The sequence below is a fragment of the Eumetopias jubatus genome, unplaced genomic scaffold (genome assembly GCF_037043125.1).
Source record: "Eumetopias jubatus isolate StellerSeaLion01/CBP00866 unplaced genomic scaffold, mEumJub1_p1.0 scaffold_6, whole genome shotgun sequence".
Lineage (NCBI taxonomy): Eukaryota > Metazoa > Chordata > Mammalia > Carnivora > Otariidae > Eumetopias > Eumetopias jubatus.
The window spans coordinates 78,665,199-78,691,182 of NW_028274812.1; the positions used below are offsets into that span (position 1 = coordinate 78,665,199).

At 33.2% G+C, this 25,984-nt stretch overlaps 1 protein-coding gene across 3 annotated transcripts in view; it reads left to right on the forward strand.

Annotated features, from left to right (window-relative positions):
• Positions 1-25,776, forward strand: part of PHIP (PHIP subunit of CUL4-Ring ligase complex) — a 132,105-nt gene extending 106,329 nt beyond the window's left edge. For 2 of the 3 annotated variants that reach the window (XM_028108004.2, XM_028108003.2), the window contains exons 30-40: positions 1,854-2,009; positions 3,298-3,418; positions 6,108-6,233; positions 8,870-8,939; positions 9,282-9,332; positions 9,605-9,754; positions 16,561-16,713; positions 17,587-17,750; positions 18,202-18,461; positions 18,977-19,174; positions 23,358-25,776. In XM_028108004.2, the coding sequence (XP_027963805.2) occupies positions 1,854-2,009; positions 3,298-3,418; positions 6,108-6,233; positions 8,870-8,939; positions 9,282-9,332; positions 9,605-9,754; positions 16,561-16,713; positions 17,587-17,750; positions 18,202-18,461; positions 18,977-19,174; positions 23,358-23,995 (2,087 nt within the window). In that variant the 3' untranslated portion in view covers positions 23,996-25,776. The remainder of the gene's footprint in view (positions 1-1,853; positions 2,010-3,297; positions 3,419-6,107; positions 6,234-8,869; positions 8,940-9,281; positions 9,333-9,604; positions 9,755-16,560; positions 16,714-17,586; positions 17,751-18,201; positions 18,462-18,976; positions 19,175-23,357) is intronic. The other variant, XM_028108002.2, reaches the window with a different exon arrangement.
• The last annotated feature ends 208 nt before the right edge of the window (positions 25,777-25,984 follow it).

Here is a 25,984-nt window from a genome sequence, read left to right on the forward strand (position 1 = left end):
TTGAAATTCTATAAACTAATACCTTACAGGGCTTCTGGAAGGATTAAATGTGCATAAAGTGCTTATTGTATAGCCTGACACATGTAAGGGCCTCCATGAGTGGATAGTTTACTACTGCTAATAATAACTGTCTTCTTGCTTATGGCCTGATACATTGCCTTAGGACTTGGGAGTTAGCCTTAGGCAGTAAGACAACTTCCTGGAACTGAGAAAAGACCAGTGTGGCTGAAGCCTACAGACTGTAGTGCCCATTTTTGTTTCTATTTTTTAAAAAATACAACCCACCATTGCATATGCATATAAAGATTTAAAAGGATATATATTCCAGAATATTAATAATGATTATCTATAAAGGATGGGAATATAAGGACTTCTTTAATTTATCTTTTATATTATTCTGTATTTTTTTTTCTATAATATATCACTTTTCCCATCAGGTAAAAATAAAGATTTAAAAAACAAAAAGGAAAAAGATCTTATGACATAATAGAAATAATCGTTTATAATGGAGTTGCTCACTAGTACTGTATTCTAAAAAGTCAGAGAAAAGTGCTCACTTCGGCAGCACATATACTAAAAAATGAGAGAAAAGGTAACTTGGAAAAGTTAAATCCAATCAGGTAAACCTTAGAAATGAGAAAAAGGACATGCTAATATTATCTAAGACTAATTCTTGCTAGAAATTATCACTTTGAAAATTTAATACCAATAACATATTTTTCATCTCACTGCTAAATTAGAGCTGTTTGAAACTAAAATATCTTTTTTTTAATTAAGATTTATTTATTTGTCAGAGCGCACAAATGGGTAGTGGCAGCAGAGGGAGAAGCAGAGCCTGATGCTTGACTCGATCCCAGGAATCTGGGATTGTGACCCAAGCTGAAGGCAGATGCTTAACCGACTGAGCCACTCTGGTGTCCCGAAACTATAAAATATCTTGAACAACTTGGAATGGTGTTACATGGCTTATCTTTTTATTTTACTTCTCTCCTTTTTGTAAGTTTGAGGTTGTAATCACATTGGACTACTATATATGAGAGAAATGAACCTAGTCAGTGTTGTATTGCTTAGGGTATTTCTTGAAATGAATTAATGACATTAATATACTATTTGTTTCCTACCTAAATATATCCGTTTGTGAAGGGGGGTGATTTTTGTTGTTTTTGTCCTGTCTGGATACATATACATGTGCATCCCTGGAGTTTAATTACGTTGTGAGGAGGAAGAATTTTGTATACAAATAGTAGTGTATTTCCCCAATGTTTCTCTGATGAAATCTAGTTCAAAGGAAATGTTACTTGGCATATTTGTAGGTTTTATGTCACCATCACCTCCTAATATATGCAGAAGGCATACCTTCATAATTTAAAAGCAATAAACCTATGAATCATCTGTTATTATTCATAATTCTCTGTTGTATGTTAAAAAAAAGTTAGGACTTTGGAGTATTTGTGGAAAACACCACTTTAGTTCACTTTCACCTTGTGTATTAAAATAAATATGGAGATTATATCATGAAATGATTCAGAAAACTTGCAGATTAAGCATAATTTATAGAAATACTTTGTCCTTTACCTGAAACTGATAGTTGAGCAAGTTGTCAGATACAATTTTGGAGAAGTAATTATATGCTCATCTAGAGAATTATTTATAAAATTAATGTTTTAAAAAACACATTTTACTGATCCTTGAAGCATACATTTCTTTAATGAAAATACAGGATAGACTTATCAAATCTTTACAGAATTATACTTTAGTTTTTTGGATGTCAACTCTACTTTCTAAACATAACCTAAATATTAGGAAAAATCACATATTTTCACTAAATCTGCTTTTCTTTCTCTGTATTTCAGCTGTATTTCCTGAAGAACTAGGTACTAGTGTTCCTTTAACTGACGTTGAATGCAGATCATTGATCTATAAACCTCTTGATGGAGAATGGGGTTCCAATCCCAGGGATGAAGAATGTGAAAGAATTGTTGCAGGAATAAACCAGTTGATGACACTGGGTAAATAATAATAGTAACACAGGAATATAGAAAAAACTGGCAGAAAGCAAAGGAAAGGAAAAATGTTATTCAATAAAAATATTTTTTCACCATATCATGTCAATGGTTTTCAAACATCTTTTAAGTGGATTTCTTTCTTTTTTTTTAAATGAGGCCTTACATAGGACTTGGGTATCTAGAACAGTTAAAAATGGAGTTGCTCTAGCTGAATTTTAGAGTGAGGGCCCCCAGAAATGCCATGGGTGAGTACCTGTGAAAAATCTGGGTCATCCAGAACCCAATTTGAAATCTTTTAACATAGGTAAGCTGACATGATGTGAATTGGGAGAGGAGGGTTGAGAGATGAATTATAATTATATGGATAGCTGTACCAGTTCTCCCCTTAACTATATGAATATATACACAAGGGAATACTTGTAAGGGGAAGGAAGAGAATACTGAACTGCTTTGTCTCATTAAAAAAACAAAAACACAATGACTACAAAACTTGATTATCTGAATTCTGGGCTTCCAAAACAACTGTAAACTAGTGTGGTGGTTTGTAGCAACCCCCCTGTCAGTAAGGAATAAAGCTTAAAAGAGGAAAGTTAGAGGTGACACTGGAGACACATTTTGGATATATTTTCATCTGAAGTCTTTTTTTAATACGGCAACACTTTATTTAAAGAGTATCACAGATATCTTAAACAATTTTAGTAGTATTTTAGCATAGGAAGTTGTCGTATACTATATGTGAATGAGTAAAAAAATAGTAATCTTTGTCAGGTTTTAGATTTTTACCAGTTGACTGTGTGCCATTTGGTCATTGACATTGAGTCAAAGACTTCTGGATCTGTTTCTTCCTCTGAGTGCTTGCATGATATTTCACAGAATTAAGTGGTTAACATAAGGTGATAAGTTTTGAGAAAGTCAGGTTACGTTTGAATGGAATGTGTTACTACAGTGTTACTGAAAGAATGACTGTCAAAAACCTACAGATTCAGGAATGGCAAGGTTTTAAGTATAGAAATGTATGTGTACTTAATAGGTCAGATTTATATATTGTCTGTCATTTCTTGTCTTCTAAGGGATCTGAATAACAAATATCCCTAGAATTTTGCAGTGTAAATGTATACATAGTAAGCAGTGAGACTATATTAGGCTAGCTAAACTATATGTATTTACTATGAAAAGACAATGGCAGTCTAATGGTTATGTGGATCAGAATTTGTCTTAATTCAAGCAGAATTGTCTGTGAAGTATTTTAAACAATAAAAAATAAATATATAAACTTATTTTTTTATTCTAGATATTGCTTCAGCATTTGTGGCCCCTGTGGATCTACAAGCCTATCCCATGTATTGCACTGTAGTGGCATATCCAACGGATTTAAGTACAATTAAACAAAGACTGGAAAACAGGTTTTACAGGTTAGAACCCATTTGCTGTATCCACTACCAAAAGAAAACTAAATGATCCTTGAGTGTTTCTCAAACTTTACTGTGCATACAAATCACCTGGGGATTTTTTTTTTTTTAATGCAGTCTCTGGTTCAGTAATTTTAGTAGGACCTGAGGATTCTGCATTTCTAACCAGTTCCCTGGGTTGCTGATGCTGCTGGTCTATAGATTTGGAACATGATTCCTTGATGCAGTTTTTTCTAGTTGCTAATACGAGTTGGTGCTCACTGTCTTCATACTGTAGTTTATAAAGCGAGCTAGAGTATCTCGTTTTCTCCTAGACATCACATTGAAATATTTTTTTCATGGATTTTTTTCATAGAACAATATTTTTAAAAGTTGCATATTTTTCTTATTTTGCTTATATTTAGCTTATATATACTTGAAATTGGGAATTCAGGATATTTTTCATAGTTTAAGGTTAGCTTGAAATAGAGTTAAAAAAGAGCTAATTTCAACTAATTTGCATCTAGTTAATTTCAGTAAACATTGAGTTCTAATCTTGGATAGGCATTGTAGTTTTACTGCCTGGAATGTCTTTACAGAAAAAATTTAAGTCTGTAGCTTTCCATAATGAAATCATACTTCCAGTTTTCATGACTTTTGCTTAGAAGACTGACAGCATTTTGTTTGTTTATTAGAGAGCGAGAGTGGTGGGGAGAGGGGGAGAGAGAGAATCTTGGGGCTCTGTCTCACAACCCTGAGATCATGACATAATCCAAAATCTAGAGCCAGATGCTTAACCAACTGAGGCAGCCAGGCACCCACAACATTTTAATTAAAATAATTGAATTAAAAAATTTCTTCTTATGGCCTGTTATTTACATTATATTATTCATTTTAACTTAGGGAAACTTTTATTCATATTTTGTATTTTTTAATATAAAATGTGCCTCTAGTGTTTTAGTTTTTTACTTAAATTATAAATCTAATTTGGTACTTTATGCGCCTGGCGCTGAAAACACCATTTATTGTTCCTTAACTTAGTAAAGGGTCTCTCAACAAAAGCATTACTGATATTTGGGGCTGGAAAATTCTTCATTGTGAGGGGCTATCCTTGCCTCTACCCTTGAGGTGCCAATAGCAGTCCCTAGTTGTAAAAAGGAAAAATGTCTTTAAACATTGCCAAATATGAGGTAGAACCACCCACCCAGAATCATTGAGAACCACTGGAATAAAGAAAACTAAGATGTTAAATTTCAGGTTCTAAACATTTTTCTGATCTTGGTTAGGTGTTTCTGCTGTTCCTTTATTGATATTTGTCAAAAGCTTAGAGATGAGGAGGAAATCACTATGATATGTGCCTCCTAGCCATCTTAACCTTCATAGTACACTTCTTTAAATCTTTTTCAACACCTGATGTTAGAAGTTTAAGAGAAAATGGAGAAGAAATTTTTAGCTACATCCTTCCTTTTCCCTAGACCCCTAAATTGCTAAGCCTTAGAAATTGGATTTAGTGCTTCAGAGGTGGAACAGGATAGGGGAGAATCATGGGGAGATGGAGTTGTTATTGTACAGTAACTGTTGGACTACAGCTACAAAGGTAAGCTGCTGACATCTCCCACTATTGTTGTAAATATACTTTCTCATAGAAATACTGCTCAACATGGTAACTGCTAAGGTGTGTTATATTTCAGGGTACATTACAACTTAAACAGGCTTTTTTGTCATTAGCTTAGCTTAGTAGCCAGTATAAGAATATCTGAGAATACAATCCTTACATAAATAGAAACTGCCTATTTTAGAACCTGATAATAGACCCAGTTTTTGTTCTTATTTAATAAAATGATGCCTTCATTTGCTTTTTCAGTGTTTCAGCCTTTTTTGTTTCTCCTTTACTCATTGGCTTCAGATTTCTTGCAGTTTATGGTTTTCTTCTCTGATACTTCTGGTTCTGTCTCTTGTTAAACTATACTAACCATTTTGCCCTGCTCGGCATTAATTCTAAAACCTTATTTTATAGTTCTATAGAGTACCCTGAAGATGCCTGTGATTCTGTTATTAGAATAAATGAACCTTGTGTGTATGCTTCTGTATCCATAATTGTATATATTTTTTAAATCACATATAATTATATTTCTTTTTTTTTTTTTTAAGATTTTATTTATTATTTGACAGAGACACAGCGAGAGAGGGAACACAAGCAGGGGGAGTGGGAGAGGGAGAAGCAGGCTTCCCGCTGAACAGGGAGCCCGATGCGGGGCTCGATCCCAGGACCCTGGGATCATGACCCGAGCTGAAGGTAGACACTTAAGGACTGAGCCACCCAGGCACCCCACATATAATTGTATTTCTGTTCACACATCAATATCAGTAATACTTTCTGAGTATTTTCTTCCTTGTTATTTTAAATAGGACTGGACCACATATTAGATAATATTCTAGAAGTTGTCTTTGGATTTTTCTTTACTTTCAGAAAGAAAAGGCACTATTAATAATCTAGTGTCTAATCTGATATGACATTTTCTTTGCAAATACACAAGGTTGCTCTTATTTACCCTAACACAAATGAGATTATGTATTTTCTTATATTTTAAAGTTGTGAGTTTTGTAATTGGATAATACTGTAATTGAAAAGTTAGAATGCCTTGGTTTTAAATTGTGCACAAATATTTTTAAATATAATGAGGTTAAGACTTTTGTGTTTTGCTTGTTTAAGGCGAGTTTCTTCCCTAATGTGGGAAGTTCGATACATAGAGCATAATACACGGACATTTAATGAGCCTGGAAGCCCTATTGTGAAATCTGCTAAGTTTGTGACTGATCTTCTTCTACATTTTATAAAGTGAGTTGTTTTTCCACACTTGTCAGTATTTTAAGATGTAAAATGTAAAAATGTAAAATGCAATTATTTTTATATGTGTCACATGCTGTGCTGTAAACTAGTTACATTCAAAATAGAAAGCATATAATGTCTGTATAAACATAAAAAGTTATGTTACAGTTGTGTTCCACAATTAACATTTAAAAAAATGGGTCCTTCTCTAAATCCAACTGTTGGACAATAATAATGAGGGTAAGCATGTATAGAACATGTAATGTTTTACCTAAAGTAGTTCTTCTAAGCCAAATAATAATTACAGTTAGGAGATATCACTGTCTGTAATTAACAGTTAAGGAAACAGTTCTAGAGGTTTACATGTTTAATTTTCACAGTAAATGAGTGTCTTCCATCTAAGAATTTCTGACCTTAACATTATATTGCCCTTGACAAGTTTGTAAAAAAGTATTTAAGTAGTCCAACCAGAAACTAAATTTAATTTCAAGATTCTTCTTAAAAGTCAGGTTTACTTCCTCATTCATTGATCTCATACCAAGAATGATAACTATAGCTATTTAAGGGAGCAACACTTTTATTTTTTACCTTAAGAATTTTATATAGCCGTAGAATGAATTGAGCCTTCTAAACTGAAACCAGAGGAATGATTCCTGTTTTGTATAAAGTACTACTCTTGAGTTCATATTAAGGTTATTTATATTAGATAATTTTTTCCAGTAAAGAAAGAATATATTTTATAATTTAAATACTCAGCTATTGTCAGCTTTCATTTTCACATGCAGGGATTATTGAGGCTCTTTAAAAAACATCTCCAGCTTCATTCTCATTTCTTAGAATAATCATAGGGCCCGTTTTTGTGGTGTTAGGGGTTTTTTGGCTAAGGAATATAGGTGATTTCAATATAAGAAAATACCAAAGAAAATTAGTACAGTAAATGTTATATTCTACCCTCTACTTTATTCTCTAAAAAAACCTGTTGCCTTCCAAATAGTTTGGGGGCTATTTTTATTATACTTGTGCTCCAACCCCCCCATAAAATTGGTAATTAAGAATTAGTTATCCTCGGAAGATTGTTTATATAACTTAATTATAATGGCTTACAATATTTTTATTACAAAGTTTAGTGTATAATTTTGTATTATATATATATGTTTCTTTTTCCAAAGAGGAATTAATAGAATTGCATGATATATAAATTCACACTTTAGTGAAATAATTTAGATGAAACAATTATTTTTATATTTGGAATAGTCTATAAAAATATTTCTTTCAAATGTTATTTTGAAATACCTTGTTAGAATAGATTAATATTTAAAGCGTTTATATTATATATATCTAAAAATCCCTGGCATTTCTTAGAGGTATACATAACAAATGTTAGTACATTTTTAGCTGACAGTAATTTTCACATGTTAGGTATAGCTTGAAATTTTGATGATTCTATTTTTTAACTGAGTTATTTTGCCAAATTTCAAGCAATAAGGTATATAATCAGGTGATGTGAGAGATATTTGAGATAGAAATGTGTATTTACCCTCTTAGTACAATTTCATAGATAAATTTTTTAAGTAACTATAATATAAGGAAAAACTAACAAGAGAGTCTGTTTGAAAGTTTGTGACAGTGGAGTTTTAGGTACGGGGAGAAGTGTGTTAGGATGTTATGAACAAGGTAGATATTGATAGATTTAGGAGAAGTTAGATGGAAGGAAAGCCATTCTAAGGATAAGGAGAGGCATGAGGTAGGAAAGTAAAAGGTTATTAAGGGAATTAAGCAATTTAAATCAGATGAAGTAGAGAGTACATGAGCAGAAGTAATAGGGATACAGTGCTATAAGCACGAGTTTGAGCCAGATCATGGAGGGCCTTGAATGCATTTCCAATCTTAACTGATAGAGAAGAGACAAAAAACATAAATAGATTGATTGTTATATCTAACCAACTAAGAGGTGATGAGGGTTTAGTTTATAGAAATGAGAAAGGCAGAAGCCAAGAGATTTTGAAGGTAGAATCACAGAACTTGGCCAGTGATTGGGTTAATAAGGAGGCAAGGGAAGGAATAGTGAAAACCCATGCATTGCTGTGAGAATAGTAATGCTGTTGAAAATAGGAGAGGGAAGTGAAAATAAGGTTTAGACATGTGAAATTTTAGATGATGGAATCTCAGGAGAAGAGTCTGACCAAATCATAGGAATTTGGAATTCATTTACACAGATATACTGCAGATATATATGATTATCAGGACAAAAACTGTAGTGACAAGGGAAGATGACTAAAGGACAAAATTCTAGGGAATGACTAAACATTTAAGAATGAAAAGAAGGAATTAGAAGACAGGACATATAATAGCTTTCCCTTGTGTACTGAGGAATGGAAGAAGGTGTCCCCCAAACAACAGTGATCTGAACAAAGACTAGGAGGTGAGAATTGGGTTTCATGGAATGAAATAGACCAGATTGGAAGCTCCACATAGGGTGGAGGGGCAGGGGCAGGTGGGTGGGCATAGAGTTTTGGAGTCAACCAATGAAGAAAGCCTTCAGCTTCAAGCTTTATCTTAAAATCTTGTTTTGGTAACAGATTTAAAGGGGAAAAAAAAAATCTCATGACTCTAATCTTGTATACTAACATTGCCTTGTTGTTTAGGGATCAGACTTGTTACAACTTAATTCCACTGTACAATTCAATGAAGAAGAAAGTTTTGTCTGACTCTGAGGTATTTCATATTTCATATTTCATCATTCAGACTATGTTGGTCTTTTTCTATATGTAAAAAGAAATTAACACATAGTAGTTTTCAGATAAATGCTATTAGGAAAATTATTTTTGGCTAATGCTATAGTTTCAAAAAAGTGGTCCAGAATTTTCTTGTTACAGTTTTTAAAAACGTTGTGGGGGGACTTTCTAATGAATCAGTAAAGTGTTCCAGCATATACATTATGGGTTTTCGAAAGTGTAAAAGTAATAATTGGCATATAAACAACTGTGATAGACTCTATAAACTCTAAGGAGTATAATCTAGAATGTTTAACGAATCTGATAAATTCTTACTTCAAAGGAAGAAGAGAAAGATGCTGATGTGCCAGGAACTTCTACCCGAAAAAGAAAGGTAAGATACTTTTTTGTTTTAGCAGAAGAATTTTATATGAATTAAAATGTATTAAAAGCATTTTTTTAACTCTTAGTATTTTTAAAGACAGATTAAGTATTACTTCCAAATCAGTTTCCATCACAAAATGCATGGTTTTCAGAACTAGCTGAATGATATTTTCTATTATTTAAACTACTGTATATGACCTAATTATATCAGACTACATTAAAAATACAAATTTTACTGTATAAATGTTATTTTATTAATATATTTGAAATTTTTCATTTTAGGACCATCAACCTAGAAGAAGATTACGTAACAGAGCTCAATCTTACGATATTCAAGCGTGGAAGAAACAATGTCAAGAATTGTTAAATCTCATATTTCAATGTGAAGATTCTGAGCCTTTCCGCCAGCCAGTAGATCTCCTTGAATATCCAGTAAGTATTTTTGAAAATATTTTCTTTACCTGTCAGTTTGCTAGATATCTCACACATGACAATTAGCCATTTAAGTTGTTATTTCTTATGATTATCACTTCTTCATTATTAAATACGTCTTGTCATCTATTTGGTTATTTGAGCATCTAAGTCGAGTAGTGTGGCATTTAAAACAGAAGGAACCCCAGATTAAGACTCCACAAAGAATAGGGTTATGATTCCATCTCTCCCTCTTACCAATTGTACTACTTTGAGCAGGTCATTTAATTTTCTCATCTAAATTTTTTTTTATAATTTCCCACACAAACTCTTAAGAATTTATTATGGCAGTTGTTTAGGAAACAAGAATAATACCTACCCAACCTCCCTACGGGGTTATGGATGGAATGAGAATACATTAAAATAGTTTTTAAACTATAGCAGTATATACAAATGCAAGGTAGCATTATTATATTTATGGAATTCGTGGTAGGAAGATTGAGTGAATCTGATTTGAGTATTTTTCACGCAGTCTTAGCAATCCAAATATAGCTTAAAGTGATTTTTTTTACTCCTTTAGTCAGTTACTAAAGGTTGTACAGTTTAGATAATATTCGTGGTTTCAAATGAAAATAAAAATGAAATATTTTGTAAGAGATCATGACCCAGATGTGGTATCCTCTTACTTGCAATGATGAAAATAGAGAAATTTCATCAGTAGATATATATCATAAAGTGCCGTTTCTGTCATTTAAAAATCAAGAAATGTGGAATCTTGAATGTAAAAGATAAATTTTTAATTCCAGCAATGTGATAAACTGGGCTAATTTGAACCCTATGCTCCAAAAGACTCATAGAAGAACTGAGCTAATGCTACAGTACTCTGGTTTTCAATTCTCTTTGTTTTTGGAACCTGTGGATTTCCCTTTGTTTCTTGTGAACCCAACTGTGCATATTAGAAAACGTTATAGTTTATCCAGTGCATGCAGATGTTTGTGTTCCTAGACTTTTCCACAGAAAAGAAGAGCTAGATAAAAGCTTTAATGTTTAGATTCTCTAGAGGCACAAGTATAGTACTATGTAGAGAGAAAGCCGTATGAGCCAAGGTGAGGAGGGAAATTGGAACTGAGATCCCACCAGGACTCTTGAAAGATTTCACCCTCAATGAAAACAATAGTATAATTCCCTCCATGAGGAAGAGTATCTGTCTGGTGCTCTGGTGTAAGGAAAGGAGTCTCCCTAAGCTTGCACTATGCAAGGATTTAGAGCCCAAATTTACCCTACCCTAGTCTGTGGAAATTCATCAGAGGGAGAAAAAACCAATCCCTAACCACAGATTAATTAATAATAATAAAAAAAATCTCAAACTGTATAAGGGGGTGATCCATCATACATACAACAACAAACAACAAATGGAAATAGTACCTTCTCCCCCAAAACTTGATATAGGATAGATTATTTCTGAAATACTGTACCTCATCAAATCTAAAACACCAGTGACTTATTTAATGTACCACCAAGAAAGAAAAATGAAATGCTACCCATTAAACTTGGATTTGTTATTTTGGTTTAAGAGATAAATGGAGAGATAAGAAGCATAAGGAAAAAAAGACCTTACTGGGGCAGGGGGGAGGCAGGTATTTTTAAAAATTTAAACTAAATAGAATTTCTGAAAATGAAATGTAAAATCATTGAAATTAAGCTCTCAGAAAGATTAAGAGATATGGTAGGTAGATGAAAAAATTCAGTGAGAGTAGACAGAATGGGAGAGGGGCAATATTTGAGGAATTAATGGCTATATACATTTTCTAGGGTGGATAAAAATTTGACAGAGCATGACTCCTGACCAGGATATATATGAAAAAAATCTTTACCTGGAATAATAGAGAAAAATTAAAACTCTGAGGACAAAGGAAAATGTTAAAACAACCATACAGAAATATGGGAGAGACCTGTATTCATGACTCTGTGCAGTTATACTTGTGCATCTAGAATCTAAACATTAAAGCTTATATCTTTCTCTTCCTTTCTAGGAAAAAGTCCAGAATACAAATATCTGCTATATACATACATACATATATATACATACATATGTATATGTGTGTGTATATATATATATGAGTTGCTTTTTATATATCCAACTCTAGATACTGGTACAGCTGATTCATTTTACTAATGTTGAACTGAGACTCAGATTAAGCAGCTCTCCAAGATCTGTAGCTATTTGTTTACAAAGTGAGAACAAGAGCCCATATTTTCTGTATCTCGTGCACCAGAGCTGTATGGCAGTATTCTTAGAGAATAACTAGTGTATAAGAATGTAGTCTCTCTTAAGTATTCAAAATAATGAGAGCAGTATTTAGAGCTCCTTCCACCAGCCAAAAGTATTAGGCAAATAGAAGAAACAAGAAAAAATTCTAATTTGATCACATGTTACAGTACTCCTTGATGGAGGGAGGTGTGAAGACTTAGGACTATTTACTGTTTTTTATTACTGTCACCGAGAAGAGAAAATTGGATTTATCACTTTTTATATTTCAGAATTAACTATAAGTTAACTATCAGCCTAACTAGCAGAATATATAAAGCAGTCATATTCTTCATACTTCAGCTTTTATATTGAATTTAATAAAATACTTACAAAGCAAAATTTTAAAAATTAAATTTTTATGCAAATTAGCATGCTAAATAATCTATCCCATTCATTTATTCAGCAGAGGTGTATTGAGTGGTTACCATAAACTGTACTGAGTAATGGAAACCCAAGATACAAACGAAGAAAAATGAAGTCTTTTACATAAATATATTTAACATATCCCTAAAATCTGCAAAGTTTGTAAAGACAGTATGTTATAATATTCAATATCCAAGTAATTATAGTTTCTGTCAAAGTGGTTAGTTACCCTTAAGAGGTTAGAGAGGTTGGACACTGTTCAGACAATGTTACCATTGCATAAAGCAATTTTATAACTCCTTTAACTTACCTCCTCACCCCCACACATACACAGCTATCTTAAGAGTCAAGGTTTCGGGGACACCCAGGCAGCTCAGTAGGTTAAGTGTCTGCCTTTGGCTCAGGTCATGATCCCAGGGTCCTGGGATTGAGTCCCGCATCGGGCTTCTCCCTCTGCCTGCTGCTCCCCCTGCTTGTGCTCTCTCTCTCTGACAAATAAAATCTTAAAAAAAAAAAAAAAGTCAACGTTTCAGATACATATTTTTTTTAAGGCCATTTATATGATTTCATTACGCAGGAGAATCTGAAATCACAATTTTTCTCTTTGGATATGTTATTTTCTATTTCACTATCTTTTTTTTTAATTTTTATTCCAGTTAACATAGTGTGGTATTAGTTTCAGGTGTGCATTGTAGTGATTCAACACTTCATACATCACCCTGTGCTCATCATGACGTGCACTCCTTAATCCCTTCTGGTAACCATTAGTTCTCTATAATTAAAAGTCTCTTTCTTACTTTGTCTTTCTCTTTTTTTTTTTAATGTTTATTTTTTTATTTTATTGTTACATTAATCACCATACATTACATCATTAGTTTTTGATGTAGTGTTCCATGATTCATTGTTTGCATATAACACCCAGTGCTCCATTCAGTACGTGCCCTCTTTAATACCCATCACCAGGTTAACCTCTCTTTCTCTTATTTTTTTCCCATTGCTTGTTTGTTTTGTTTCTGAAATTCTACATGAGTGAAATCTATAGTATTTGTCCTTCTCTGATTTATTTTGCTTAACATTGTACTCTCTAACTCATTCATGTCATTGCAGATGGCAAGATTTCAATTTTTTGGATGAGTAATAGTCCATTGTGTATGTATGTATGTATATGTATATATGTATGTACCACATTCTCTTTATCCATTCATCAGTAATGCTGCTATAAACATTATGGGTACATGTATCCTTTTGAATTAGTGTTCTTGTATTTGGGTAAATACCCAGTAGTGTGATTGTTGGATCATAGGGTAGTTCTATTTTTAACTTTTTAAGGAACCTCCATACTGTTTTCTACTGTGGCTGCACCAGTTTGCATTCCCACCAACAATGCATGGTGTCCCTTTTTCTCCTCATCTTCCCCAACGCCTATTGTTTCTTGCGTCGTTACCATTCTGACAGGTGTGAGGTGATACCTCATTATAATGTTTTGATTTGCATTTCCCTGATGGTAAGTGATGATGAACATCTTTTCATGTATCTGTTGGCCATCTATGTCTTCAAAGAGAAATGTCTGCTCATGTCTTCTTCCCATTTTTAATCAGATTATTTGCTTTGAGGATGTTGATTTTTATAAGTTCTTTATAAAATATTTTGGATACTAACCCTTTATTGGATGTCATTTGCAAATACTTTCTCCCATTCCATGGGTTGCCTTTAGTTTTGTTGATTGTTTCCTTCGCTGTGCAGAAGCTTTTTATTTTGATGTAGTCCCAATAGTTTATTTTTGCTTTTGTTTCCCTTACCTCAGAAGACATACCTAGAAAAATGTTGTTATGGCTGATAGCAGAGATTACAGGCCTATGTTCTTTTCTAGGATTTTTACGATTTCAGGTCTCACATTTAGGTGTTTAATCCATTTTGAATTTCATTTTTTGTGACACCAGTATATTTTGATAATTTTGTATATATTATAAACACCTGAGCAACCACTTAAAAAATTATAGCAGAGTTAGTTACAGTCATAAACACAATGCATGGATCAAATGGAATCTGTTCAAGTGACCCACAGGAAGAATGGGGAAAAAAATAAAAAAACAACAGAACAGACAGAAAACAATAAAATGACAAATGTAATTGAAACCATACAGTGTGTTTTCCAGCCACAATGGAATCAAACCAGAAATAAAAGTAACAGGAAAATCTCTAATCACTTGATTGATAACTAAATAAATATGCTTCTGAATAATCTGATGTCAAAGAAGTCTTACGGGAAATAAAACACATTGAACTAATAAAAATACAACATTTCAAAATTTGTAGGATGAAGCTAAAACAATGCAGGGAAATTTATAGCACTGTATGGTACATCAGAAGAGAGAAAGTCTCAAATCAGTAACACATGCTCTCTCCTCAAGGACCTAGAAAAATAGGGGCACCTGGGTGGCTCAGTCATTAAGCATCTGCCTTCGGCTTAGGTCATGACCCCAGGGTCCTGGGATCGAGCCCCGCATCGGGCTCCCTGCTCAGCAGGAAGTCTGCTTCTCCCTCTCCCACTCCCCCTGCTTGTGCTCCTGCTCTCGCTATCTCTCTGTCAAATAAGTAACTAAAATCTTTAAAAAAAAAAAAACTAGAAAAATAAAAATAAAATTAACTTATAGTGAGCAGAAGAAAGGAAATATAAAAAACAGAAATAAATGAAACTGAAAACAAAAATAATAGAGAAAATCCATAAAACCAAAAGCTGGTTCTTGGAAAAGATCTATGAAAGTGATAAAACTCTATTAAGATTTACAAAGCTAAAAAGAAAAAAGACACAAATTGCTAGTATCAGGAATGCAATAGAGGATCATTACAGACCCTGTAGATATCAAAAGGATAATAAAGGAATACTATAGGCAACTCTACACATACAGATTTGACGTCTTAGATGAAATGGACCAGTACTCAAAGTACAAACTACCACAGCTCACCCAGTGAGAGATAGATCATTTGAATAGCCTTATAACCAGTAAGGAAATTTAATTTGTAATTAAAAGCTTTCAAAAAAGAAATCTCTTAAGTCCAGATGTCTTCACTGGTTAATTCTACCAAATGTTTAAAGAATTATAACACAAATTCTACATAGTATCTTCCACAAGATAGAGAAGAGACTACTTTTCCATTCATTCTGTGAAACCAGTATTATCCTGATATTAAAACTGGGCCAAAAAAGTACAAAAGAAGAAAATGTAAATATTCTTAATAAAATATCAGCAAATAGAATTCAACAATATATAAAAATGATTTTATACCGTGACCAACGGGGTTTTTATCCATGGATGTAAGGCTCATTCAGTATTCAAAAATCTGTCAGTGTAACATACTAAGAGGAATTACATGATCATATCAATTAATGCATTTGACAAAATGCAATACCCATTTGTTCTAAGAATGTACATGTTATTTTTGGTATTATATGGTACAGTCAACACTGCCACAGGAAGAAATGAGTATGGGGCTTAAAAGGAAATTTATTGTGCTGACAAGTCCCAAAGATGTTGTCATTGAATGCTTAAGCCAGAGCCTTTATTGGGGTTTCAATGAGAAAGGCAAGACAGAGCAGGGTAAACACTTCAGGACTGGCTAGTTTGAATAATTCCAGTGGGCTCTGGGGGCATAGGGGTGGTCTCTAGTAGTCTGGTACCTGGCCTTGGGACAATTCAAGGCAGAGGAAATACTGGCTTGGTGTGTTGGAATTAGATAAGGAGATGGTTGGTTTACATATGAAACATGTATTCTCAGTGCGGCTTTTTGCTATCTGTAAGAAGTAAGAATTGGTTGGCCCTGGGAGGGTCAGTCTCTCCTCAGGTCTGTAAAGAACCCAAAATATCAGAGCATCAGGAATACAGAAAATTAGAAAATATAATTAATGTAATTAGCCCTATGATGAATGGATGCCAGATAGACAAATATATAATGTAAGAAAATAGCACCATTAATGATAAAATAGGGAGAGGGCATGAAAAAAAAATTAAAGGAGCCTTGATGAGGAAAATAAGGGATTATTAAAAGTTCTAGGACTTGTACTCATCACAGAAATTGTATGTGAATCCCTGTGCTGAGTAGTAATACTTTGTGGTAGTGATGTTAATAATACCACCTTTTTTTCTTCTCTTAGGACTACAGAGACATCATTGACACTCCAATGGATTTTGCTACTGTTAGAGAAACTTTAGAGGCTGGGAATTATGAGTCACCAATGGAATTATGTAAAGATGTCAGACTTATTTTTAGCAATTCAAAAGCCTATACACCAAGCAAAAGATCAAGGGTATATAATTAAATTGTTTTTATTTATGTTTAAATCAAATGAAATCAGTAGAAAAGTAGGTTAAGTAAATGTTGCTTTAATTAAAATTTAGAGCAAAACTGACTTTCTGTTATGTTCTTAATGGTATCCTAGTGGAAAAAAGAATTCACATCTTTCTATTTCTTTCCTTCTATAAAATAACAGTGATGTCACTAATATTTTAGGAATGGTTTTCTTGAACACATATCACACACATATTGTCCTGGTATATATTAGGGTTATGAAGGCTTAATTTTCCAACTGTTTTTTGCATTAATGGAAAGGCATTTTTGTGAAGGAATTATAAAAATGAGTAAAGTTATAAATATCATTTATCTCTCTTTGGGCAGACAAGACATCACAAAGGGGTGATATATGGAAACGAAATGAAAAAGAATAGATGCTAATCCTAAGTAGCAATGGAAAACAGGTTCAGAACCTTAGGGATAGTTTCATTGTGATAGAGTTCACAGGAATTTTGTCTACATGAGCCATCTGAATTGATATTAGGGCTTTTCTTTAAGAATCTGAAATCTTGAGGGGTGCCTGGTTGGTTTAGTTGGTAGAGCATGCAACTCTTGATCTCGGGGTTGTAAGTTTGAGCTCTTTGTTGGGTGTAGAGATTACTTAAAAATAAAAGAATCTGAAAACTTGGAATATTTCTAATCTAAATATAAAAAAGTAGTTTAACTGTAAAAGTGCTTTAGTTTTGTTCTTCATCCAAAGAGATTGGAAAAAGGTAATGTTTAAACTGTTAAAACTCTTTGCTAGAAAAATACTCAAGTTATATATTGATATTTACTGAACAGGCATTTTCCTTTGAGGAATGTTTAAACACTTTTTTTCTTATCACAGATTTACAGCATGAGTTTGCGCCTGTCTGCTTTCTTTGAAGAACATATTAGTTCAGTTTTATCAGATTATAAATCTGCTCTTCGCTTTCATAAAAGAAATACAATAACCAAAAGGAGGAAGAAAAGAAACAGAAGCAGCTCTGTTTCCAGTAGTGCTGCATCAAGGTATTTGATTTATTTTAAAAAGCATCAACTGATCTATAACTTTGTCATCTAAATGATAGAACTCGGTGTTTTTTAATACTTCCTTTACTATTCCCTATATTGCAGAATGATATATTTGACATGCAAGTTCCTAAGATGTGGAGGATTTTTAATCTTTTAACTAAAGCTATACTAGTGTAAGTGCTTAAATTCAAACTGCTAAATCTATACAGTAAAACAGCATTTTTAGGATAGTGATGGCATCATGCTTTCTGTCATATAACTGTAGCATTTATGGCAGTCCTTCACTAAATATTCACTTTCAAAGGCTCACAACCATATGAAATCCACTACAAATCTCATATTTTAACATATTTCATAATAGTACAAATATTGAATCCAACAGTATAAAACTATTTTATTCATCTACATAAAGCTATAAGAATGACTAATGATATTATTTTATTTACAGCCCTGAAAGGAAAAAAAGGACATTAAAACCCCAGCTAAAGTCTGATATCTCTACCTCTCCATTCTCTACACCTACACGAACAATACCACCACGGCATAATGCCAGTCAGATAAATGGTAAAACAGAATCCAGTTCTGTAGTTCGAACCAGAAGCAATCGAGTGGTTATAGATCCAGTTACCACTGAGCAACCATCTACTTCTTCAGCAGCAAAGACTTTAATTTCAAAAGCTAATACATCTGCAATGCCAGGGAAGACAAGTAAGAATCAGTTACAGTTTCTAAATTGAAGTATATGTAATTTTTAAATTTAAGCTTTTATTTTGCCAAATGAGATATACTGGGTTTTAGTAAATTCCAGCAGACAGTGTTAGTTTTGCTCTCTTTATTGTTTGTTTTTGTTTTTAATAAAAAATTGAGGTTTAGGAATGTCAGTGTACAGTAATGGTTACAAATGGCAACTCTGATCCAGACTGCCTGAATTTAAATCCTGGTACCCAGACTTGGTAACAATTTGCCAAGGCATAATCTTGAAGTGACTGGACAGCATCAAAAAGGTCTGAACTGTTAAGAGTTTATCTGTGTATTCCTTTTTCCTGTTTGAAAGTAAATTTCCTAAGGAAGCATTAAGCAACTCCTAGGTTTTATCCTTTTGGCTAATTCAAGCAATTCAGGTTAGAAGTAATCCCAACCTCCTTGCTTGTTTTTAGGTTAAATAACTCTTAGCTTTTAATCATGTGTGTGTGTGTGTGTGTGTGTGTGTGTTTGTGTTTTAGTTCTAGAGAATGCTGTGAAACATTCCAAAACCTTGAATACTCTTTCAAGCCCTGGTCAGTCCAGTATCAGTCATGGCACTAGGAATAATTCTGCGAAAGAAAACATGGAAAAGGAAAAGCCAGTCAAACGTAAAGTGAAATCATCTGTCCTCTCAAAAACATCCACTCTTACAAAGTCATCACCTATCATCGAGCAAGGTAAGGTGTTGTTTGTATCTTCCAAGATACATAGTAGGTATTTCTTAAAAATGATGCTTTTTGTCAGGGGTAGCATTTATATCCACTTTTTATTAGATTGCCCATTTAAAAGTCACACGTTCTGTACTAGTTTATACATTCAGTGAGACATCTTTGATTTGCAGCTTTGTGCCCAAAGCAAACTGTATTGTCATTAAACTTTAAATTAAAAGCCATGAAAAACTTGCTGTATGGAAATAAAAACAAATTCTAGAATCAAAGGCTTTTAGTGATGTAAATTAAATAGTTCTGACTTCATTATTACAACACCTTAAAAAGTGTATTCAGGGGCGCCTGGGTGTCTCAATCTTTGCCTTTGGCTCAGTCTTTGCCTTTGGCTCGGATTGGGCTCTCTGCTTCTCCCTCTACCCCTCCCCCCCTGCTTGTGATCTCTCTCTCTCAGTCTCTCTCTCTCAAATAAATGAAATCTTAAAAAAAAAAAAGTGTATTCAAGAAGTTTAAATTAAATTGGATTTAATTAACCCAGTGTAGCAGTCTTTACTTTTCTAGAAAAATTAAGTTCTTAACATCACAAAATTCAGCACACTGCCCTTCACTAAATAGTAACTCATCAGGGTAGACAACAGCCCAACCTCTATTCTGTCATACAACTTTTAACCCTTTAGAGTTAAGCTTCCAGATTCTTGCATCTGCAGATTTTCATTATAAAGACTTTGTTTGAAAAATGGAGAAAGTAACTGATAAAATACATCCTGTGACATGTTAAAAGAATTATGGCTTGTTGGCAGTTAAGCAGCTCAAAAATAAGCATTTTGTATCATGACTTCCGAAGTACGCTGAAACAATTTCCTCGTGAACATTCTCCTCAGCAGCCTCTCAAAATTTAATTTTTCTACTGTGATACATTCTTTTTGATGAATGGCGTTGGGATCTAACCCCTGCATAAACTTAAAATGAGGGAATCACCAGGACTTCTCTTCCAGATCTATTTCATAGTCATTAGTTCTTGTTATTTCTGCTTCCTTAATATCTCTAAAATCCATTCCTCCTCTCACTTCTGTGTTCTTAACTCAGGCCTACATAATTTCTCACCTGGACTGTTGTCCTAGTTTCCTTACGTGTCTCACTGTTTTGGTTCTTGGCTCTTCCTTACCCAGTCCATCTTCCACATTGTGCAAAATTGATCTTTCTGATCATTTATCTCCAGCACATGTTGTGTGCATGCCCACACACACACTTCAAATCCTTACCTGCTTTCAAATCACATGTGGAATCAGTTTTAATGTTTTTGCCTATTACATAAAGACTCTTCATTACTTGGCTGTTGCCTAACATTCCAGCTTTCTTTACTTTCTTCCTTTTTATGTGCCAGCTATCCTACAACTTGGAAGTCCCTGAATTTTCATTGCCCTTTTCTTCCTTATTTGGAATGTCTTTTTTTTTCCTCCCAATTTAATGGTTTCATGAACCTCTCAAGTCTCACTTTGAAATAGCATCTACTGTAGGAAGCTGCTTCTTGGGTTCTTTAGACCGAATCAAGCACTTCATCTTTTATGTTCCCAGAACACCCTGTTCATTGCTTTTTGTGGTAGAGTATTCTTTACATGTGTCTGTATCCAGTAGAATCTGAACAACTGTTTAATTACTTTTTCTAATCATCTATACTTAGTATATAATGGACAATAAGTGTTTGAATAAAGAAGCAAATTGCTCACTTGGGCAACACATGTACTGAATAAAGAAGCAAATGACTTTGTATATATGAGTGTTTTATATTTTTATATTTGCTTCCTTTCTGAACTGAACTAAAAGTTTTATATAGTATATTGGCCTTGCTTCTGTCACTTTGAACCCTACAAAAATCAAATGTATATAGTGAATTGGTTCTAGCATTATGATAGGGAGATCCAATAACCAATTTGATCTATAAGTTTTGAGTATCACAAATATACAAGAGTTACCAGTACAGTATAGCAATACAATAAGCTAGTATGACTTACTACATAAATATTGACACCTGAATTAACAGAATCAAGAGGCAGTGCTGTCCAGTGGAAATATAATATAAACCATGACATATACATGGTTTAAGTTTTCTAGTAGCTACTACATGCAATAATAACAGATGAAATTACCACTTTTAATAATTTATTTACTCCATTATATGCAAAATATTTCAACATGAAATCAGTATTTCAAAATGTACAATGGCTCAGTATTCACATTTAAATTTAATTAAAAATTCAGTTCCTTAGTTGCATGGCTGTGTTTCAAGTGCTCAGTAGCCACATGGTTAGTAACTACCTTACTGAACACAGATCCACATAAAGAGAGCTGCATTAGTTCTTAACCTTTTTAGTTTATGTATTGCTTTGTAATGTTGCTGAATCCTGTAGTTCTTTCCTCCAGGAAATGCGTATAGGTGTATTCACACAAAATTTGGACCATTTCAAGAAGTTCATGGAGTCCTTGAAGTCACACTATAGAATTACATGGACTGGATCTTTAGATTCCTTGTCAGTAGTCTTAATGTAAAACAAGATGTATAGAATCCTTAGGTTAAGTGTAGTTGTGTGTTAGAAAAAATACTTAATTACTTTACTCACACACACACACACATTTCTCCCTGTTCCCCTTTCCTTCATTATGCCAGAAAAACCACTAAAGAAAATTATTTGTACTCTGGGGGTCAGGAAATGAGGGTTTTGCCTTTTCCTTCTGCCTCTGGCTCTGACCTCTTGTGACCTTGATTTTTTTCTGTGATACTTAACGAAGTATAATTCAAACCTATGACCAAAAAAATTCTATTATGAACATTATGAAGAAGCATTCTCTTTAAAAGCAGTTTTCATCTCTTTATGGATTTCCTCTAGAATATTGCATTGCAGATCACCCATCACAACCAAACAAAAAAATCTCAGAACTTTGAAGGAAGAAGTTAATGGTAATATATGTTTATCACCTTTTTCCTTCATCTGATGGGGTAATAGCATTTTTTTTTTTTTTACACAGAAGGGCAGTTCATCATGATCTCTAGATCCTGTAGATTTAGAATTTGATCTCTAGACTAATTTTCTGATATTTTTTTTTACAAAGCAAAATAACCTTTATCATGGAATTTGTTACAATTATAATGGTGGCATACATAATAGATTTGATTGGTACATGGAGTTAGTACTGCTTATCATACTAAGTCAGTTGTTTGCCATTCAATTACATAAGGATATAGGACTATTTCAAAGAGCCTGTGAAGAAAACTGCTGTTGTTTATTTCATCCTTTTTAAACAATTCTGAGAACATAGTTCATGACCAAGAGTAACTTATTTCTACTCTTATAGTTAGGACAGATGAAGAATATCAAAGGCATGGTAATTTTTCTGGAGAATAATTGATGTAAATTATTCCAGTAGATGTACTCTGAAACTTCTTGTGTGGTAGGATTACTACGAGAGGAGGTCCCTTTTACTTCTGAGGGACATAAGGAAATATTTAGACTGTAAACTTTTCTGTGATACTAGAAAAGGGTATGATGATCACATCCAAAAAGGGATCAAATAAGAGTGAGAATCATTCCAGTCTTGATAGTCCCTTTTTATTCCATCCGTAGTAGGAAAAAGTGATTAGAGGTAAGTAGAAGGGGATGATATGCTTATGTATTCAGATTACCAAGTTAAAATGTCATGGATTTTATACCAAGCTCATTTTCCATAATTGAGCTGCTTAAAGGTAGGAGTACAGGAGACTTTTTAATGAGGTAAACAATTAAAGTTCTTTGTGGTTGCTAAGCTCCATACAAGTATACAGGGTCATTTTGTGTAATGGAAACAATGCTTTTATATTAGAGCATGTAGTAAAGGTAATAGTGGAATAAGAAGTCTTGACTGATCCCCAGCTCGATCATAATTTATAGTATTAACAGGTTATTTATTTGTTCTGAGTTTCCTTTCCTTCATGTGAGGTCATTAATGATTTCATTGAGGATCTTTCCTCCTCTGTGAGTTTCAAGTAGAAAATAAGATCATTAAACTCTCAGTCTTTGGTGGTAGTTCTTCTCATTTTAGTAAAAACAAAAATTAGAATTATGTTGTTACATAAGTATAGCAACGTCCTTAATGACTAGTTTGAGGGTCAAATATAAAAAGCAATTCCATATATTAAGTGTGCTCTTGTTCCTATTTTTAGCAGATTGTAAGAACAATGCTCTCATACCAGGAAGCATTCAAGTAAATGGCCATGGAGGGCAACCATCCAAACTTGTGAAGAGAGGACCTGGAAGGAAGCCTAAGGTAGAAGTTAATACCAACAGTGGTGAAGTTACACACAAGAAAAGAGGTAGAAAGCCCAAAAAGCTACAGTATGCAAAGCCAGAAAATTCAGAGCAAAATAATGTGCATTCAATCAGAGATGAAGTAGTTCCTTCTTCAACATGCAGTTTTCTTTCTGAAACTAATACTGTAAAGGAGGATTTGTTACAGAAGAAAAGTCGTGGAGGCAGAAAACCGAAAAGGAAGATGAAGACACAAAAACTAGATTCAGATCTCATAGTTCCTACAAGTGTTAAAATGCTAAGGAGAAGTAACCGAAGAAAGACAGATGATCCTATGGATGAGGAAGAAGAGTTTGAGGAACTTAAAGGCTCTGAGCCCCACATGAGAACTAGAAACCAAGGTCGAAGGACAGCTTTCTATAATGAGGAGGATTCTGAAGAGGAACAAAGGCAGCTGTTGTTCGAAGACACCTCTTTGACTTTCGGAACTTCTAGTAGAGGACGAGTCCGAAAGTTGACTGAAAAAGCAAAAGCTAATTTAATTGGTTGGTAACTTGTACCAAAATATGTTCCTTCAAAATCATAAAGCAGGTACAGTTAAGGAATATGTAGAACTAAGGCTTCTGCTTCCTTGCTGCTATGGTGGATTAGGGAATGTTATGATTTGATTTGCAAAAAAACAAACAAACTTACAAGACACTTCACTTCTTTAAATGAATATATATATATAAATATATACATATATATTTTAAATGTTTGCTATTTATTGCCCTTAGATAGGTTATGCATTTCAACATTCATTTCATTCACTGTTTGAAACAAAAGAAATTGAGGACCTATAATGAATTCCCAGTTTATTTCTGGAAAAGACAGTTCTGCTACATTCTTGAGGAGCATAATATTCCTAGTGATATAGAGCATTTCATGTTAAAATGAATTATTTTTGACCAAGCCAGGTACATTTCTATGGATACAGAAGTTGTGCCCCTAGGAAGACAGATGTTACCAGAGTAGCAGTAAATTAAGAAGTGTGTTTCCTCTAAAGATAAATATAAAATTCCCACCATTTGATACCCTAAAAAGTTTAATTTTAATTATAGAATGTTCATCTACAAAGAATCTAGACAAGGCTTTTGCTGTATTCCATTTCTGCCAAACTTAAGAGAAAATGTACTTAGGAAAAGGAAACATATCCACATTGGAAAACATTTGACTGTCTAATTTTTCAGACCTTGATTCTTATATCAATCACTCAATCTCTGTTTATTGTGCCAAAGACTGAGAATCAGTGCAGTGGAAAGCCTGTTTTTGACTGTCAGGACAGCATACACTTTTCAATATTGGAAAGGCTATATATTATTCTAAAGAGCACGTTATTAAGAGTTATGCTGAGATGTATCTTTTTTTGGTACTTAATAGTAGAAAATAATGCACTGGTGGGTCCTTTGACAGAGATGTTTTAGAGAAAATGTTTAAGTGGTTAAAGGATTCAAGGAAAATACAGGAAAAAGGTATGGGATTTGATGTTTACTTGTTGATCTGGATTAATGTCGTTTCTACACTTTAGACATATCTAATAGGCTAAAATGACTTACAAAGAAATGTGTCTGTGTGTGTATGTGTATATATTGATAAATGGGTATAATTAAATATATATACAAACACATACTTATATACTATTACCCAGGTATAAATTCTTTTTTCAGGATTTTTTAGATAGTGGTAGAATAAAAATAATTTTAAAATGTCATACTTTATAGTTTAATTTTAAGGGGAAGATTGGTTATTTTCAATTATTAAAGGTTAAAATAGGCCAAATCACTTTTTATGCAATCATGTTTTATACAGTGGTCTCATTGCACATTGTGTTTTTTCTGCACTTTTTATGGTATCCTTATCACGCTGGTATGTCAATATACACCCTAAAGAAAAATTCCATTTAATGATTGTGCCTTGTATTCTATTATTTTTTGCATCATTAGTAAAATTAAGTTGTCTATTGTAAATGATAACTATATGACTTAGGAGAATGTATTGCTATATGTACTGCTATGGAAAAGGAAAGCAGTTATTTATTTGTTTATGGTACAGTTAGTTATTTTATACCTTAAAAACCAACATAAATACCATTTCTATTGTTTAAAAATTATTGTCCATTTTTTAAAAAGTTTAAAGAATGTAGTATTTTCTGAGGACTGGTATGGTACAAAAATGTAACCAAAATTTTCAGATACTACATTTTTAAAAAGTGAGGATGGGAAAATATGTATCAGCATGACCCTGATGTAGAAAAATAAAGTCTTTAATTGAACCTTGGCAAAATACATTACATAATTATTTCTTTACTTGTTTCTGATAGGGATAAATGTTAGCTATCATTTAATTGTATTGAAGAACAATGGAAAGTGATGCATTTGGGCTTTTTAGATCATTTGTAACTAAATTTGTACAGAAATCCTCCTGTGAAATTAAGTAAACCATTTTCCAGATCTTAACTGGATTGCTGTGATTTTGCAGTTGAGAAATAATTTCAAATTTTTCA